At 42.8% G+C, this 18,321-nt stretch overlaps 1 protein-coding gene across 1 annotated transcript in view; it reads right to left on the bottom strand.

Annotated features, from left to right (window-relative positions):
• The window catches only part of LOC130129539 (NEDD4-like E3 ubiquitin-protein ligase WWP1), a 57,717-nt gene that overhangs the window by 19,354 nt on the left and 20,042 nt on the right, over nucleotides 1–18,321 (bottom strand). The window contains exons 2-8 of the mRNA XM_056299106.1: nucleotides 15,842–15,898; nucleotides 14,645–14,735; nucleotides 11,859–11,997; nucleotides 5,188–5,312; nucleotides 4,565–4,717; nucleotides 4,306–4,381; nucleotides 746–915 (exon numbers count right to left, since the gene is read on the bottom strand). Coding sequence (XP_056155081.1) covers nucleotides 746–915; nucleotides 4,306–4,381; nucleotides 4,565–4,717; nucleotides 5,188–5,312; nucleotides 11,859–11,997; nucleotides 14,645–14,714 — 733 coding nt within the window. The 5' untranslated portion in view covers nucleotides 14,715–14,735; nucleotides 15,842–15,898. The remainder of the gene's footprint in view (nucleotides 1–745; nucleotides 916–4,305; nucleotides 4,382–4,564; nucleotides 4,718–5,187; nucleotides 5,313–11,858; nucleotides 11,998–14,644; nucleotides 14,736–15,841; nucleotides 15,899–18,321) is intronic.

The following is an 18,321-nucleotide window of genomic DNA, read 5'->3' as shown; positions in this document are numbered from 1 at the left end:
GTTCAGCATTCTCTCTCTTTTTCCTTCTTCAGGTGGTTTTCAACACAGGTGCTGACAGCAGCAGAGATTATAAGCCTCTATTAATGAAAATGAATTGCCTGTTTCTGCTCTGCTGCTCCTTGGACCAAGTCAACCATGAGCAGCCTGGAAGATAAAGCAGGAGCACAGTGGAAGGCTGCTCTGCAATGTGAATTCCTACTGGGAAGAAAGTATGAACTCACATATATATAATCAAGATACTCACGAGGGTAATTACAGCTTTGATCAGGGCCCAGTGCTTTAGCATTCGGTAGATGTAGTCCATGTCTGGTATTCAATTGAAATCTATCCAGATATATCTTGACCTTGCCTTTCTTTAAAGCAATATCCCATGCTAGGGTAAGACAGTGATAGCACCCTCTCTAAAAAACAGACTGCTCTTTAATGTGGAGTCCTTGGGTGAAAAGTGAATACTAACACTGCCATCAATTAATACATCTAGAAATAATGAGCAGGAAATGGCAAATGAAGAAATAAACAATGATTTAATAATACTTTCACTTGAGGTCACACAACAATTGTAATAGGTCCAACTGAATTCACTTCCTGCTCACATCCATTTACCAAATTGATTTCAAGAATGCAATATCATGTAAGAGGATGCAATAGGATGCAAGAAATCAAGAGATGCCTTTTAAAACTCCTTCTAAGATAACCATCCTGGACTGTTCAGTAACAGTAAAGTATATCTCACGATCCAGCTCACCGGTGCCACTCGCGTCACTGTCTAGGGGTTGATGGGCTGGGGTGGAGTTGGCTGTGGAGTCTCCGTTGACAACAAGGGGAGGGCAGGAGAGATCTGAAGGGACCTGGCTGTCCACACCATTTGGGGCCAAACAGGAGCCCGAGTCCGGGATGTCAGTACCATTCACTGTGCTTCACGGGACAAATATAGAGGTCCATCAGACATTGAATAGAATGAAAATGTGTAAATTAAAACGATTGCTGATGTGATTTGTGAATTTATTCCAAACAGTGCCTGATGTAGATTATACTCACCAACAGATTATAATGACAAGGAAGCAAACCAGACATACAGAAAAGCCCTTACCTTACTCATATTATCTAGTAATTGCCACTTATTATAGTTAAATCACATCTATTTTATGCCTATATTACTTGGTTAATTTCTTCGTAATGAATGGCCTGTCATTTAAAGTGTCCCTGGATTTTTAGATAATCTGAAAAACTGTCAGATAATTACTGCCACTTGGTCAAATTCTCTGACAGATTGACAGGAGCAGCTGGGTGGCTGACAGAGAGGGAGAAAAACAGATAGAAACAGGCAGATAGCGATTGCTTGAGAAGTGTGCTTCAAATTATGTGTAGCGTTACAGGTGGCTACACAGGCAAACAGGGCAGACTACACAACACATTCAATATGGCACCTCTCAGTAGCTCATGATACACAATGAAGAGGCAAGCACCTAGGAGACCAATGTTGCTCTGGTTGCCACTTTATTACCTAGCAACCTTCTAAACCTCTTTGTTTACGTGGCCAGACACCGAGCTGCTAGATAGTCTAACAACATGCCCCAGAGTGAGTGTGTGTGCACAGCGGTTGTAAGTAGAAAAGCAAATTATGACACTGACACTATTGTCTTACAGGAAAAAGAGAAAAGAGATGTAGATAAGTGTGTGTGTATGTGTGTGTATGTGTGTGTGTGTGTGTGCAAAGGAACATGGCATAGTGATGTAATTGGCCTTGCTGAAGGGAACCCATTGTTGTTGTTGCTTTTTTTTTTGCCAGCAGTATACTGTCACTACCACAGATTAGGCCAATTCCCAAGACACTGTTTACTGCAGTGTTGGGGGGAAAAAAAGAAACAGCTATGGCTTGAGGCCTGGACTGTGTCTTAGCAATGGGTGAATAGCCAGCCACCAGTAAGTGTTTCACAGTAACTAAAGAGCAGGCCAAGCATGAAGACGGTTATATATGCAGCCATATAATCTAGGGGCAATATTCGATGCTAACCCCTGTTTTGATAATCAAGTCAAAAACGTTGTTCATTCATGTTTCTTTCAGCTCAAGATAATCTCTAAAATTAGGTAATTTTTATCAAAATCTGTACATGCTTTTATCTATTCTTGGCTTGATTAGTGCAATGCACTTTACTCGGGTACCAGCCAGGGCTCCCTCCACTGTCTGCAGTTGATACAAAACGCTGCTGCTTGACTCATTACCAAGAGAAAGAGGCATGACCACATCACCCCTGTGCTTGCCTCTCTACACTGGCTCCCTCTTAGTTTTTGAATTGATTTTAAAATGTTATTGCTCACTTTTAAGGCCTTAAACGGTGTTGCTTCTAAATACATCTCTGATTCAATGACCTGGTATGCGCCCTCTCGACCATTAAGATCCACAAATTGAGCCTTTCTGGTTATTCCACGGTTCATGACAAAGGGTGATCGGGCTTTTGCTGCTAGCGCCCCCACACTATGGAACTCTCTTCGTACTGAACTCAGACACACTAAGCCTCTAGCATCTTTTAAATCTCTTCTTTAAACTTTTCTCTTGGTGAAAGCCTTTGGAAATGTTTGATATATGTTGTATTTATCTAAACTGTTTTTATTCCTATTTATTTGGTCTAATTCATTTAATGTCTTTACCTCCTCTGTGCTCATGTCCTTTGGTTTTATTCTCATTTTTTGCCTTGTCTGTTTTATTTCCTTTGTAAGAACTTTGAAATATTGTTAAGAAAAGTGCTATATAAATAAAGTTTTATTTATTATTATACAGAGAGGACACATAACTCCTATTTCTAAGTGAGAAGATTTCTGTTCTGTGTTTTTATACCTATTAATTCCTGCTACTTTGTGTTGGCCTGATCATACCAGTGACAGAGACAAGCCATCAAGACTTGAAGCAGGACAGCAGAAAAGAGGGGAAAAAAAACACAAAAAAAAACAAAACAAAACAAAAAACCCACAAGCAAAGACACCCACATAGACAGAAACACAATGCAGTTACTGCCATGGTGGTGGCCGGCAGGGAATGTTTTGTCAGGCTGTGGGACCCAGGGCCACTGACTCTGCAGGAAAGGTCTCCCTCCCTTGCTCTTTGTGCATAAACTGTGAGTACACCGGCTGTGGGAGAGAGCTGCATGGAAAGAGGGGGAAGAGAGGCTAACCGGAGGCAGTGTTGAAAGAAGGGAAGCACGCAAGAAAATGGTGAGAAAAAGCGAGGGAGTTAAAGGAAGGGATGAAAACATATTAGAGTGTGAAACGCAGGGAGGAAGAGTGGGAGACCGAAAGAATGAGACAGACCAGAAAATACTGGTGAGAGAACACCACAAATGGGAATGAACAACGGGAGATAAAGAGATGCAGATAGATTTAAGCTTACTACAAAATATAAGGGTGCCCATGTGTGTGTGTGTTTTATATTCCTCCAAAAACACAGCAGCCAGCAACTGCAATGCAGATGGGAGCTGGCCAGCTGCTATCCTCTTAACCCCCACCCCCCACCATCACCCATCTGGTGAGGTCTGCAGACAGTTTCTCTCCCTGACTTTCCAATTAAAGGCCTCTTAGCCTTGTTGAAGGGCACTTTTACATAGTGAGACAGATAATAAAAAACCGGCACCAGTGGGGTGTTGCTAGAACCACAAATGCGATAGATGGGAGGAAGAAGAAGGGACCAGTGAAAAGAGAAATACAGACAGATGAGAAAGAGAAAATATAAATAAAAGCAGTGGAATGACAGTTGGGAGAGCTGCAGACAGAAGAGAACTGAAAAGAGAGAGATAGGCACACCTTGAGTGAGCGGCTGAGTGTAGGAGAAGGTAAAAGACAGAAATGAAGAAAGACAAACAAGGTGAAAGGTCCAATGGCCTCTGTCTCGACTGAGTGAACTGAGACAAATATAGTCTCTTGACCAGGATTTGGGAAAGGAGACAGGATGTGGCAAGGACACGAGTGTGTGTGTTTATGGTAGAGACAGAAGCATCAGACATGAATCTTCTCACTTTCCACAGCCCTCCTTTGACACAACTAATGGATCAACTGGACCTCATGATCACATTTCCTCCAACATCCATTAAGGAGGTTTCCACTGCCTTTCTGGTTCTCTGTGGGGAACCCCCATTTAGCTCTCACCACAAATAGGACAATGTGGATTATCAACTAGATTTCTGTTTTCAATTTGGAATGTTAAATTTACTAACTTAATCCCAAAATGTTGGCAGCAAGGAAAATGCCCCAAAGTAACAAAATACTTAATTAGCCCCTTTACCAGATAGAGAAAGTCCTGTTATGTTGGATTACCTGTTGGCAGCCCTCGAGGAGGAGGATGACGTGTCTCCTCCGTTTTCATGGACGGCATCTCCGTTCTGTTGGACTTCTAGGCAGGGAAGAAGAGAACAAATTTAGCCTAAAACTATCCAGAAGAAAAACAAAAAAAAGATTAACAGGTGATAGGTAACTGTTTGTGTGCATTAAGTGACTTCAAACATGTAATTTTTTAAAGTAAACATTTCGGGTTTGACCTAACATGCACAAATGTGTGGATGTATATCTGTCTCACTGGTGGCGTTTGTTGCATTGCCGTTGGTCAGTGGTGTGAATGCTTCTCGGTCAGTGACTGTCAATCCGTCCAGGTAGACTGTCAGCTCCCCTGTGGCCATCGGTGCCCCCTTCTGCTCCATACTCAACTTCAGCACCTCCTTCACGTTCTCCACTAGGAGGACAGAGAAGAGAGAGTGAAGTGAGGTGTTAGGACAGAATATGAGGGGAACTAAAGCCAATCAACAATTTATGGCTGACTACGCAATCATTCCAAGCAAATATCCACATATATTTTTATACATACATACTAATGTGCATACCTCTCCATGAAGGATCAGGCATTTGTAGGTGCAAATGTTATATGGAAAAAGAGGCAAATAATTTTTTGTGTGTGTGCATGCGTGCGCTTGCGTGGTGGAGGGGGGAGAAGAAAGTAAGAGAGGGGACGATGAAGAGAAAGCAAAATGTAAGGTGAAGACAGGGAGAGAAACATTTGTGAACTTGGCTAAAATAAATCACACCTTCAGCAGCAACATGACCAGAGATACATTTGTGAAATGAATGAACAGGAGTGACCATGTACCCCCTATGTTGGGTCTGGATTATGTGTGTATGTGTCTGTACAATGTAGCTTGCTCATACATTTTCTGTCATGCTGCTCCAAGGCTTGTGGGATATCCAGCGTGGCTTTGCCCAGCAGAGCATCTGCCTTCAGGGTGTGGTGGCTCCATACCTTGAAGTCCACCTGTGTGTGTGGCGTTACATTCCTGGACGGAGATAAACACATTTATTAAGCTTTGAGTGCAACCTTGTTGCAAAATATGCACCTTGAGCCAGCAAAACAGAAAAACTTGCTACATTATCCAACAAAGACAGCAACACAGCCAGTAATATAATTGAAGAGACATTCATAAGGTTATCCAAAAAATTTTTTTTGGGGTTTTTTTTTTTTTTGGATTTCCCCCCCTTTTTTTTCCTCAATTGTACCTGGCCAATCACTCTGCTCTCTGAGCGGTCCCAGTCGCTGTTCCATCCCCTCTGCTGATCCGGGGAGGGCTGCAGACTACCACATGCCTCCTCCGATACATGTGGAGTCGCCAGCCACTTCTTTTCCCCCGACAGTGAGGAGTTTCACCAGGGGGACATAGCACATGGGAGGGCCACAGTATTCCCCCCGGTTCCCCCTCCCCTCTGAACAGGTACCCCGACTGACCAGAGGAGACGTTAGTGCAGCGACCAGGATACATGCCCACATCCAGCTTCCCACCCACAGACACGGCCAATTGTGTCTGTAGGGATGCCCGACCAAGCTGGAGGTAACGCGGGGATTCGATCTGGTGAGTCCCGTGTTGGTAGGCAATGGAACAGACCACTATGCTACCTGGATGCCCCTCCAAAATTGTTAAATGGGGTAATAAGCTTGCAGGTAAGCCCCATCTGAGCTGATACGTTTCTCATTCCTGATAGCTTCGACAGAAGGCAAACTCTACTCTTAAGGATTGTTCTCATTCATTCACTACATCACAAATTTCAGTTAATTCCCTCTGGCTGGTGGTTTTGTGCCTTGAGGTAAAAAAAAAACGAAACATTAAAAAGCATCTTTATAGCTTCAGCTTTCCCGATGAAATATAAAATATAGCTTTTGGGCATCTAGCTCTCAAACACTGTTCTTGTGTAGAAGCACTTTTCATGTTTATTTACTCAAGGTTTTTACTCAGCCATTGGTAATATTGTCTTTTTATCCCTCGAGTTATCTGAGTTATCTGCCTCCAGGACAAATTAATCTGAAAGCAATTAAATTTACTTTCACCATGACCAAAATTATTTATTTGATGGAGCTTCAAGCAGAAAATGATTAACAGTTATGACAGAGCCTCAAATATAAACATTAAACACAGGAAGAGCCACGGCTAAAATGAGCACAATTTCACATGGCCTGGGATCTAGCCTCCTCCCAAAAACAGCCACCGACAGCGCAGTATGTTTAACATAGATGGTTGTGCATAGTAGAAGTGGTTAACTGAACTAATGAAAAAAGTTAACCAACTGTATATCTTTCACTACTGAATGTAATCCATCACCAGTAATAATGATCATAATGCCCCTTCTATTCAGTTTTGAATTTGAAAGTCAAATCAGGGATTCTGGCTTTAACTGCAGCTATAATTGAAAGCTATTCGAAATCAAAAGGCATTAAATCTATCAGTGTGTGTTTTTTTGAATTGTTCTGTACAGAGCCACTATCTAGGTGGATCAATACTGGCAGAGTGTTTCTGATAGTGTTTTGAAACTACAATGTGGACTTGTCGGACTGAATTTGCCCTGAACCACTTCTACTATGCACAACTCACAATGGTAACTCACAACTTACAATAAATACACTGATTTACTGACTAGCTAAGGTCAGTAAAATGTTCAGATAGAGCAAAAACTGGGGAGAGGCTTTAAACAACTGATTAAAAAGGAGCTCAGCTGCCAACCTGACACAAAGAAAAATGTGGAGATGTATTTGGTTACCCTCAAGTAGGGTTCACCATTGTTATCTACAACCTGCATGGAAACTGTTGTGGGAAAACGCTCTTGGAAATGGTTCTTGGCACTGTATGCTTATTTTGAGAAACTTGTCACATCAACACATTCAAGAGTAGGGTTGGGTACTGAAGCCCTGTGCCAATATTAGGGCTGGGCGATATGGACCAAAAATTATATCTCGGTATTTTTTGGCTGAATGGCGATACATGATCTATACCTCAGTATTTTCTACGAAGCAGGCTTAATGTTCAGTTGTAAGTCAAAGCCACATGTGAGACACTTTTATTAAAACAGATCAAAATAAAATGCAAAGACAGGGTTTCCATCCCTGTTTTAAAATATACAACTGCACAATATATCAACATGAAAATAAAAAATTATCTCAAATAAATAGCCTATATTAACTAAAAATAGGCCTATCTCTGAGAATGCAAACCGCACTTTTTGGATTTTCAAAGTTTAATAATTTTGTGAAAAAAAGTTGGACCTGCCGCTCCCTGAATTCTCCTAAAATTGCATATAGTTGAATTTAAAATGAGTTTTAGATCAATTACAGAAAAAAAGTTACGATAAGATCTACCTAAAACGACCATGAGCGGTCAAAATAGCCGCTCGTAATTTGCACATGATCGTGCGCGTCTATTTATGACATGTTTTGGTTGCATCATTTCCTTCGTGAAGTTCATTGCTGTCCTAGGAAAAACTAGCGTGCTCCAGTGCAGAGAAATAGTCAAAATTTGATTTTTTGATTGTTGCCAACATATCTGGTTAAAAACGCACCATGACAACCACCGACCGGTGTGTTGCAGTATTTACATGCATTGGGACAGCAACCTTTTAAATTGGTTGAAAAATAGTATTAAAAGTTGTTGTTAAAATGTTAATTTTGGTGTCAGCTAGTTTCTTAAAAGACATACTAACATATGCAATGCATTAATATCTCAATTGGCTATTGATCTTGACAGAATATAGAGTTTAAAAACCATGGCCACTCTAGTAATTTTTAAGTTCCAGTCGTTGTTTGGGACTGTTTCAATGGTTATTTTCAGTTCTTTTTTTTACATTTCACATTTTATAGGCCTTGTTACATTTGTTAGATTAGCAATATGTTTTCCGTTTTGTTTTTCATGTAATATTTTCACTTTTTCAATTTTGCTATTCAAGTTCGACCATGTCTCTCTGAAGTTTAAATTGTTAAAAAATTGTATTATTATAGCTGTTAAAATGTTAATTTTGGGGTCAATTGTTTCCGAAAAGACATACTAACACATTTAATGCATTAACATCTCAATTGGGTATTTATCTTGACAGAATATAGAGTTTAAAAACTGGCTGTCAATTTGACCGCCCATGGTCATTTTAGGTAGGAGTGAAATCCCGGTCATTCTAGTGTTAAGAAATGGGTTATGTATTTTAATGCAGCATAAAACTATATCGATATAAACGCTACTGTCTCATCCTGTATCTTGTTTGAAAATATATCGATATAAGGTAAAAAGTTGATGTCCCGCCCAGCCCTAGCCAATATAGCACCGGTTCCTATATGACCAGTATCTAACGGATCGAATCCCAACCCAGATTTTGGTGCCACTTATATGCCTGAGCCATCGATTGAAATATTCAAATATCTGGTGCTCCGAAATGGATGTTATAGGTAGGGTTGTCAACTCTCCTGTAAAATATAGAATCATCCCGTAATGGAAACTAAAAGACATGTTCCATATTGAACTGATAGGGGACATGCTTTGTTCCGTATTTTTAAGAATCAATTCAATGCAACTCTATGGGTGAGAAACAATAAAGGTTAGACTAGTAAGATAGTGCAATTTGTATGCGACAGAAGGAAACCCTCCCCCTCTGTTATCCCTCAACCTGTCTGTCATGTTATGTTCCACTGCACAGAGAACGCGCTTTTCACTGGTCAGGCTTCATGGCCAATGAAAAATGCGTGAGTGACAGTGATGCGAGATTTTTAAAAAATGTCAACTTGTTAGCATAGTCCACCAGCTAAAAAAAAGAAAGACGCGATTGGGCGTCCGGGTAGCGTAGTTGTCTATTCCGTTGCCTACCAACACAAGGATCACCGGTTTAAATCCCTGTGTTACCTCCAGCTTGGTCGGGCGTCCCTACAGACACAATTGGCCGTGTCTGCGAAACCGGATGTGGGTATGTGTCCTGGTCGCTCCACTAGCGCCTCCTCTGGTCAGTTGGGGTGCCTGTTTAGGGGGGAGAGGGAACTGGGGGGAATAGCGTGATCCTCCCATGTGTTACGTTCCCCTGGTGAAACTCCTCACTGTCAGGTAAAAAGAAGTGACTGGTGACTCCACATATACCAGAGGAGACGTGGTAGTCTGCAGCCCTCCCCGGATCAGCAGAGGGGGTTGAGCAGCAACTGGGACAGCTCGGAAAAGTGGGGTAATTGGCCAGGTACAATTGGGGAGAAAAAGGAAAAAAAAAAAAAAGATTACAAAAATACATATGGGAATGGGAAAATTATTACCAATGGCTGGGATGCGTGAGTGAGTATGTGTAAAAGGCAGTAGTCAAAGCTCCTCGGTCTAAGATCATATAGACCTATGCATTTGCATTGCATTTATAAGGTACGAACAAATAATTTAACATTACTTATGTTTATATTTTTGTATCTCCAGCTACATCAGCTGGAGAGGCAAATTAGCCTTCTTTGCCATTCACCTTGGCAAAGAAGGCTAATTTGACAAAAGTTATGTTATTTTGTGTTAAATTACTATAGTAGTGTTAGGTAAATTTGTTAAGTGTTTTGTATTGAAAAACTGCCGTTCTGTAATTTTGTCGACCATCCTTTTGTGCTTCTTTTTTTTTAAGCATTGGTTCAGGCACCATTTAGGCACCAGTACCGTTTTAAAAGTATCATTTAAGCACCAGTATCGGAAAAAACCCAAACTATACCCAACCCTATCAAAGAGGCATGGTAAATGTTTGTCATCTTCCTCATCTAGTGACAGCTTACTGGCGATTAGAGCATGCCTTTTGGTTGCATTCATTCAGCCAGAATTCTGTCAAAGGTTGGGTGGCCTAATCTGTATTAGAATTTATTTATGCCAAAGGAAGAAAAAAAAAACTTTCTTTCTACCCACATACTATGGTGGTTTCTGCTTAGTATTCCTCACACAACACAGTGAGGAGGAGTGTTGGGGAGTGTCAAGACGCTGCAGAGGCACTGGAGCTGTACTCCTCCACTCTATCATTTCTAAACCATTTTCTCTGTATTTGCTCCCTTAGTGACTAGGACAGTCCTTTTGGAGAACACTGCTTTAGACTGCAGAACCTGTGTGTACACACACAGAGTATGTGTACATGTGCCGAGAGGCAAATATTAAGGTTTTCGAGAGAGAGAGACACTGAAGGAGAAATTAAGCAACTTACAAAGAACACATCATTTAAACAAAACTTGAACATTTTTTAGCTGTGACGGCCAGCACAAGACACCCTGTATTAAATGGTCAGGGGAAGCCAGTGGACAAAATTAAGCTGGTTAACGTAAAGCAATGGGAAGGTGACAAATAGAATGCAACAAACTCACCCCCCAATTTTTTTTTTTAAGTGTTGGGGGCGTGGGGGTCTTAAAAACTGTTTAAAACTACCCTTCGCCTCTTGCTGAAAGGCTGGGACTCTCACTTTTACATGCATATTGGACAAGATGTTACCACAAAAAGTGACTTGAAGGCTTGTCTTTGTGCTTGGCCTATGACTCGTACCCTTTTCAGTTGTCTCATGGTGGATGTAACAACAAATCCTCCACAGCTAATTTCCAATTGGAGTACTAGTATTTTGTCATGTATGATTGTTCGTTATCTCATGAATGCTGTATAGTGTTGTTTCCTTGTCTTTTTGTCCACGAACACAAAATGCAGGATCAGTATAGTACAGTTCTTGTATTCCACACCGAGCCCATCAGCAACCAAGGATTATGGCCTAACAGCCTGTGTTAGAGCCGTAACCGCTACCAACACCAAAGCTACAGTAGTGCAAACACATGATCACGACACAGCAGCACTGTTTTCCCAGAGGTAATTACTCAATCAACAATTAGCTTCCACTACGACATCTCTCTGGCATTTGGCCAAGCTATTATGAAGCTAGAGAGGTATAAAAGTCTTCTCAGTTAACAACTGCTGGCTCCAACAGTCACTCGATAGAGTTGGCCTGTCTAACCATTTGCCCCTATGTATTCAATGGAGATGCTATTGCATACGCTATTGCCATAGCTTATACAAAACTCCATTGGATAACTGAAATAATAATAATAATATTTAATTATTAATCCCTGTGACCCTGAGAGCAGGATAAGCGGTTCGGAAAATGGAATAACTTTTAACATGTTAAGCGTTTATGACAAGCGAAGTGTAATATCCTATCATAAATGGTTCTTTCCTACTACTTGGCAAATCCGCCATTATAATAACAATCCACCAGGTGCAAGCACACCTTGCTTTTAAAGGGAATGGGAGAAGACACTCTTATTGGTTTATTTTAGGTTATGCCCAAAACACAACTATGATTAACTAAGAAACTAAGTACAACCCCTTTGAACTATGCGCCATACTTTGCGTGCAGATTATCCATTGTTAAACTAGCAAAATTGGATTTGGACATGCCCTAAATGAACTTGCACCATGTGCTATAGACTGTGCGCTTAGATCATTAAAATAGAGCCGATAAGAGATAAACATATCTGGTAACAGAGGCAATAAAATGCACACAAACAGTCAGTAAGACAGACAGTATTAGTTGCTCCTTACAGAGTGAGTCTTTCGTCCCACTTGGGATTGGAGGAGCTGTGCGATTTTGTCGTGCGACGCGACTCCCCCTCGGCTGTCACCTCCACATAGATGGCAGTCCCAAACAGGCTCTTCTTCCTCTTGAGTTTGGCACAGGAAACTAATCACAGATAGAAGGAAAAGAAATCAGTGAAACATTACCATTCACAAATCCATGTCTCTTTATCACATTATTGCATTGTCACCACACAGCCATTGTGCGAGACAAAACTTGTCCACATCACAAGCGACACTACCCTCAATACTCTTCTCACTCTATGTACGTCTGAAATAGGTGCAAAGACAAACCACCCAGAAAAAAAAAGATGACAGCTTGTGAAATAAACTATTTCAGTACCTTACTGACAGCTAATCAGGTGCTAAAACTACAAGTAGTTATTATCTTGCTTAAATTGGCCATGGCACAGTTAGGCAATCCAATCCAAACATAGGAAGACAGAAAGTAAAGCTTTTTCTTAATAAACAGGGTTAAAAAAAATATTTAAGAAATGGCCAGAGGAGGGTGACTCACAATTACATACAACATTATATGTATTTTCAGGCAAGTGTATCCAGTTTAATGTGCATATTTGGGTTGAATAAGTTAACACTTAATTTACCCCCTTCAAAAATCTCTGGTATTTGTAAATTAAATTTAATGAAAATTTTTCTGGCACAGGATACAAATCCTCTACACCAGACTCGAAAAATTAAAACAAACAACCATACAAAAAAGAACCACAATATAGTTACTAAAATAACAATAATCTCACAAATGATCACAAATTACATAAATACAATAGTCTCTCAAATACATTAGTCTCACAAATAATCATAGCCACACAATACTCACAATAATCACAACTCAGCTTTATAATCGTATAAAAAGTCCTTTGTTGACCAAAATCTATTTTAAAAGAATTAACTGAGGGAGCCTGCACCACATCCTCTGGAAGTTCATTCCATGCTCTTACAGCACAAACTGTAAAGAAGTTTTTTTCTCTTTTCAGAGTGACACTTTAACAGGAATAGTTTTAAGGAGTTCTCTCTTAACTCATACCTATTATTCCACAAACAGACAACAGGTTCAGCTGTGAAATCGTGTATTTTGTGTACAAGTTTATAGACTTCAATCATGTCTCCTCTATGTCTCCTGTATACTAGAGTCGGTAGTTGTAAATTTCTTAACCTCTCATCGTATGACAACTCTTTCAGACCTGGGATTAGTTTAGTAGCTCTTCTCTGAACCTTCTCAATTATAAGGCCACCAGACCCAGCTTGCAAATTCAAGATGAGATCGCACCAAGGATTTATATAATGGTAAAACTATTTCCTTACACAAATTTAGAAAAGTTCTTCTAGTTATCACCAGCATAGAGTTTGCGTTTTTTAATATTTTCAGAAATGTGCATGTGAAATTCAATTGAACTATCGACCACGACACCAATGTCCTTTTCTTCTTCCACTTGTTGAACCATTACATCTCCAACTTTGTAGTTAGCCTACAAAGTTGGATTTTCCCTCAAAGAATTTTTGCTCGCCCCTCTCAATTGAGGTAAGAGTACAAGGTAAGAAACAGATCATTGCCATTGGTAGTAGATTCAATTTCCAGCTCAAGGATGCTTCAGCAGTGCAGATGCTTGCCTGATACAAGGGGCTTAACTAGAGATGCATTGATTGCAATTTTCTTGGCTGATTCCAATTTTGGATTTTTTAAAAGTCTGACCCTCTGATTCCAATTTTTTTCTCTCTCCCCTTTTCTCCCCAATTGTACTTGGCCAATTACCCCGCTCTCCAAGCCGTCCCGGTCACTGCTCCACCCCCTCTGCCAATCCGGGGAGGGCTGCAGACTACCACAGGCCTGCTCCGATGCATGTGGAGTCGCCAGCCACTTCTTTTCACCTGACAGTGAGGAGTTTCGCCAGGGGGATGTAGGATCACGCTATTTCCCCCCAGTTCCCTCTTGAACAGGTGCCCCAACTGACCAGAGGAGGCGCTAGTGCAGTGACCTGGACACGTACCCACATCTGGCTTCCCACCTGCAGACACGGCCAGATGTGTCTGTAGGGACGCCCGACCAAGCCGGAGGTAACACGGGGATTTGAACAGACGATCCCTGTGTTGGTGGGCAACAGAATAGACCGCTACGCTACCCGGACGCCGCCCCCCCCCCCCAAATTTTTTTCTAAGAACTATAATATACAGCACACACAAACATTTTTGTAATGTTTCTTTAATGAAAATTTCAGTTGTATGTTCATAATAAAGCGTTGACTATTAAATTACTTACATTTTCTCTAAAATACAGGACCTTGTTTCACTCAATATCTAAAAATAAAAAAAGTAAAAAAGTGCTCCAGGTTACTGGAGCGAGCTTTTTCGTACAAATAAAACCCAATTGAAGAAAAATTACAGTGTATCCCACTTTATTTAACATGTTTTACTTTCCCAAACTATTCAACAGTATTCGATGATGTTTTAGCGTGTGTGTGTGTGTGTGTGTGTGTGTGGCTGTGAAGTTACTGTCTGTGCCGCTGTGTATGCGAAGTGAGCAATCATGCAGTGCATGCATGTAAATTTGACCAGCATAAAATCGGAAACTGACCGGCTAGTCACCAGTCATGGCCAATCAAGCTGAAAATCGGCAGATCCCGGTCACCGGCCAATCAACGGTGCTTAACCAAAATTTTCTGGTAGAAGAATGGTCAATTTAAGCCCAAGGCCATACTGACATCCCAGACATTCTTCCTAATTACATTTGGACTTACCAACGGCATGGAGCTGAGACGTTCCTCCGTGGTTATGGCTAGACTCTGCTCTAGATGAGGCCGTGGCCATGTCATACACCACAGTGGAAGCCTAAGGGGGGAGACACACACACACACACACACACACACACACACACACACACACACAACTATATAAAACACAGATTAAACACAGTGATACAGCGCCATGCACTGGGAAAAAACTTCTGCAGAATTAGCTTCTGGAATCTAATCTGATATTATAATGAAGTAAGACTGGAGAGATGATTAAAGTTGATGATTAAATCTAAGTTCCACTTTCACCTTTAGCAGGCATGCCTGATATGATCTAACCCAAATTCCACATCAAGTGTGTCACAAAATGAAAGCATAAGCTGAAGTTCTTTTGTAGCTTTCGTATCAAAGTTCTTGCATCCAGACCTGACACAACATCATTGCCTATTTTCCTTGCAGTAGTGGTACTGCACAAATGCTTACAGCTGTAATCATCATTACAAATTAGGTTGGAGCAGCTCTAAAAAATACTGTTCCAGCCTACAACAATGTTACTGAAGATAAGGGAGGAAACTGCATTTTATCTGTTCAAATGCATTTGCAGTTTTGATTACTCATTGCACAAAATGGCACAAAAGGTGTGTTTTATGCCCTTTTATAATGAAAACTGCTGGCACTGGTCACATGATTTGTGGAATGAACAGACTTGAAGAATAAAACTGCTTCATGTGTACAATGTTGCTGCTGGCCTGCTTGGCGGGCCTAGCCAGTGTAAAAAGCTACACTGTCACATATTGACAGAAGGGAAAAATCCCACGCAAGAGAAGGGAAATTCACACCTAGTCTGAAATGGGTACATTGTGGAGTGTCACAATGTTTCTTGCTACTGCAATGTACCACTGTATGTGGATAAGGCTGGAAAACTTCACATGTGTTAGTGCGAGACAAATTGTGCTGAACTGTGGCAGATATTCTGGAATGAAGACATGAGGTGAGAGAGTACATTTGAATCAGTGATGGCCTGCCTGTTACACACCCTATCCGCAACCATTCCCTTAGTTATATGTGATCTCTACTGGAAAGCTCTTGGCTAGGAGATGATTACTGATGGCATGTCCCCTTGGACAGAGCAAAATATACAGTTGGCCTTAATGAAAATCAGTCCAGAGCCATTTTTACATTGTTAATATCATGTATACTCACAATTGGTGTGTGTTGCTAGGCACTCTGGTTCAGCCTACTCCGTGTCCCATGGTTCCCCTGCAACAATAAATTGCAAAATGTTAACGGGTGTCAGCTCAGTCGGTACAAACTTTAATGGTTCAATGTCTGGTTGCCACTTGAGCCTGCTTCCTTCTTCACTGGCTTTCTATTACTTTGGGTTCACTGTAGCGCAAGGACCATAAAAGAGATCCAAGGTTCAATCCACAGTTGGGTGAAAAACCAGCTGCATTTTCACCAAAAGTGCTGTTCAAAAGCTTGCTTCTCCCTTTGAAAAAAAGCTGTTTTCTAGTCGCTCTATTTAAGGAAAACACTATACCATAAGGCCACTTAATGGTACATTGTGGCGGACACTAGGGGTTATGCCTCTCACCCAGCAGGACTGTGAGCTGGGGGTGTGGTTTAGGTTCCCGGGCTCACCGGTGCAGGGTTGTTCCTGCTGCAGTTGGTTTTTGGAGTTGAGGAATAAACATCAAACTCGCCTTCGTCTGCTGTGTTTTTCCTCATCCTGCCACATTGGTGACCCCGACGTGATCATGTTTGGAGCAGAAGAGGAGTGTGAATCCACTTAGGCCACGCCGCCCCAACTCTCACAGCCGGCTGTTCTCGCCGCGGCTGTGAAGCTCTCAGAGTTCTGGCAGAGCGACCCGGCTTCGTGGTTCCAGCATGTCGAGGCGCTGTTCCACCTGCGTGGAATCTCCGCGGACGACTCCAGATACTATTTGGTCGTCGCTGTGCTGGACCAGCAGTCTACACGCCGGGCCAAGCAGCTGTTGTGCGCCCCTCCGCAACACGATAAATACGTCGCCATCAAACATCTTCTGCTCCGGAGGTACAGCCTATCTGCCGCAGAGAGGGCAGATAGAATCCTTTCCCTATCCGGTTTGGGCGACGGGATGGCTATGGATCTCATGGACCATATGCTGTCGCTGCTAGGCTCGGACGAAGGTGGATTCCTTTTCCCGCACGTTTTCCTGCGCCACCTTCCGTCTCCTGTGCGCGCGGCCTTGGCTAACTCCCCGTGTCTGGCCGCTGGTGACTGCCAAGGTTTGGCTGAGGAGGCCGATCGGGTCCTGCTGGCTACCAGACGGTTCTCTGTGCAGAGTGTGGCATCGGAGCCTCTGCAGCCGGCGTCGGAGGACGTGGACCCGGCAGTGGTGGCTGGAGTGACTGCCCGGAGACGGCGCGGGACGGCCTCTGTTTCTTCCACCAGCGGTTCGGCGGCAAGGCGAGGCGCTGCGTCCCTCCGTGCACGTTTGAGGCGCCGGGAAACTCCAGGGCCAGTGCTAAGTAGCAGCTGTGGGCGCTGGCGGACATAGTGAGCTGCTCTTCATTAAGGACACGATGTCAGGAAGACGGTTTCTGGTGGACTCAGGCTCGCAAAAGAGCCTACTCCCTCCTGCTAAGACAGACAGGTCAGCCGAAGGCGGCGGCCCACATTTAAGTGCAGCTAACGGTTCGTCCATTGTGACGTTTGGCACAAGGTTGGTGACTGTTTGCTTCCAAGGGCGCCATTTTGAGTGGGACTTTGTAGTCGCCGCCATTACTGTTCCTATTATCGGCGCGGATTTTCTGTGTGCTAATGGTCTGCTTGTTGATGTTGCAAACCGCCGTTTAATTGATGCTGTGTCTTTCGCCACTTTTCTGTGCGAGACAGGGGGAGCCGGGCCGTTAACACACGCTAACTTTTTAGCATTAGGGGATGTTTTTCAGCGTTTGCTGGTGGATTTTCCATCGGTAACTACACCTGCCTTTTCCACTGCGGTTACTAAACACGGGGTAGAACATTTCATTCCCACTGTGGGACCGCCAGTTTTTTGCGCAGCGCCTTGACACGGTAAAATTGGCTATAGCTAAGGAGGAGTTGGCCATCATGGAGCGTAGGGGTATAGTGAGGCATTCCAACAGCCCGTGGGCCTCGCCGCTTCACATGGTGCCCAAGGCGGATGGGGCGTGGCGGCCTTGCGGCGACTTTCGCCGCCTGAACAACGTCACCGCCAATGACGGCTATCCCATCCCACACATACAGGACTTATCCATACGCCTGGCAGGTACCACTATTTTCTCTAAGGTGGACCTCAGGTTCCCGTGCGCGCAGAGAACGTGCCCAAGACTGCAGTGATCACCCCATTTGGGCTTTTTGAGTTCATGCGCATGCCTTTTGGCTTGAAGGGGGTAGCGCAAACCTTTCAGAGGCTGATGAACTCGGTGTTGCGTGACCTTGCTTTCGTGTTCGTTTATCTCGATGACATATTAGTGGCCAGTCCGTCAGCTGAAGAGCACCTGGCGCACCTGAAACAGGTTTTCCGTCGTCTGGATGAACACGGCCCGATAGTCAACCCGGCCAAGTGTCAGTTTGGACTGCCGGTGATTGACTTCTTGGGTCACCGCATTTCGCCGCAAGGCGCGGTCCCGTTGCCTTCTAAGGTGCAAGCGGTGGCGGAATTTCCCCGCCCAGTCTC

This window comes from Lampris incognitus, chromosome 19, assembly GCF_029633865.1.
Source record: "Lampris incognitus isolate fLamInc1 chromosome 19, fLamInc1.hap2, whole genome shotgun sequence".
Lineage (NCBI taxonomy): Eukaryota > Metazoa > Chordata > Actinopteri > Lampriformes > Lampridae > Lampris > Lampris incognitus.
This window is presented reverse-complemented; position numbering and strand designations above follow the sequence as displayed.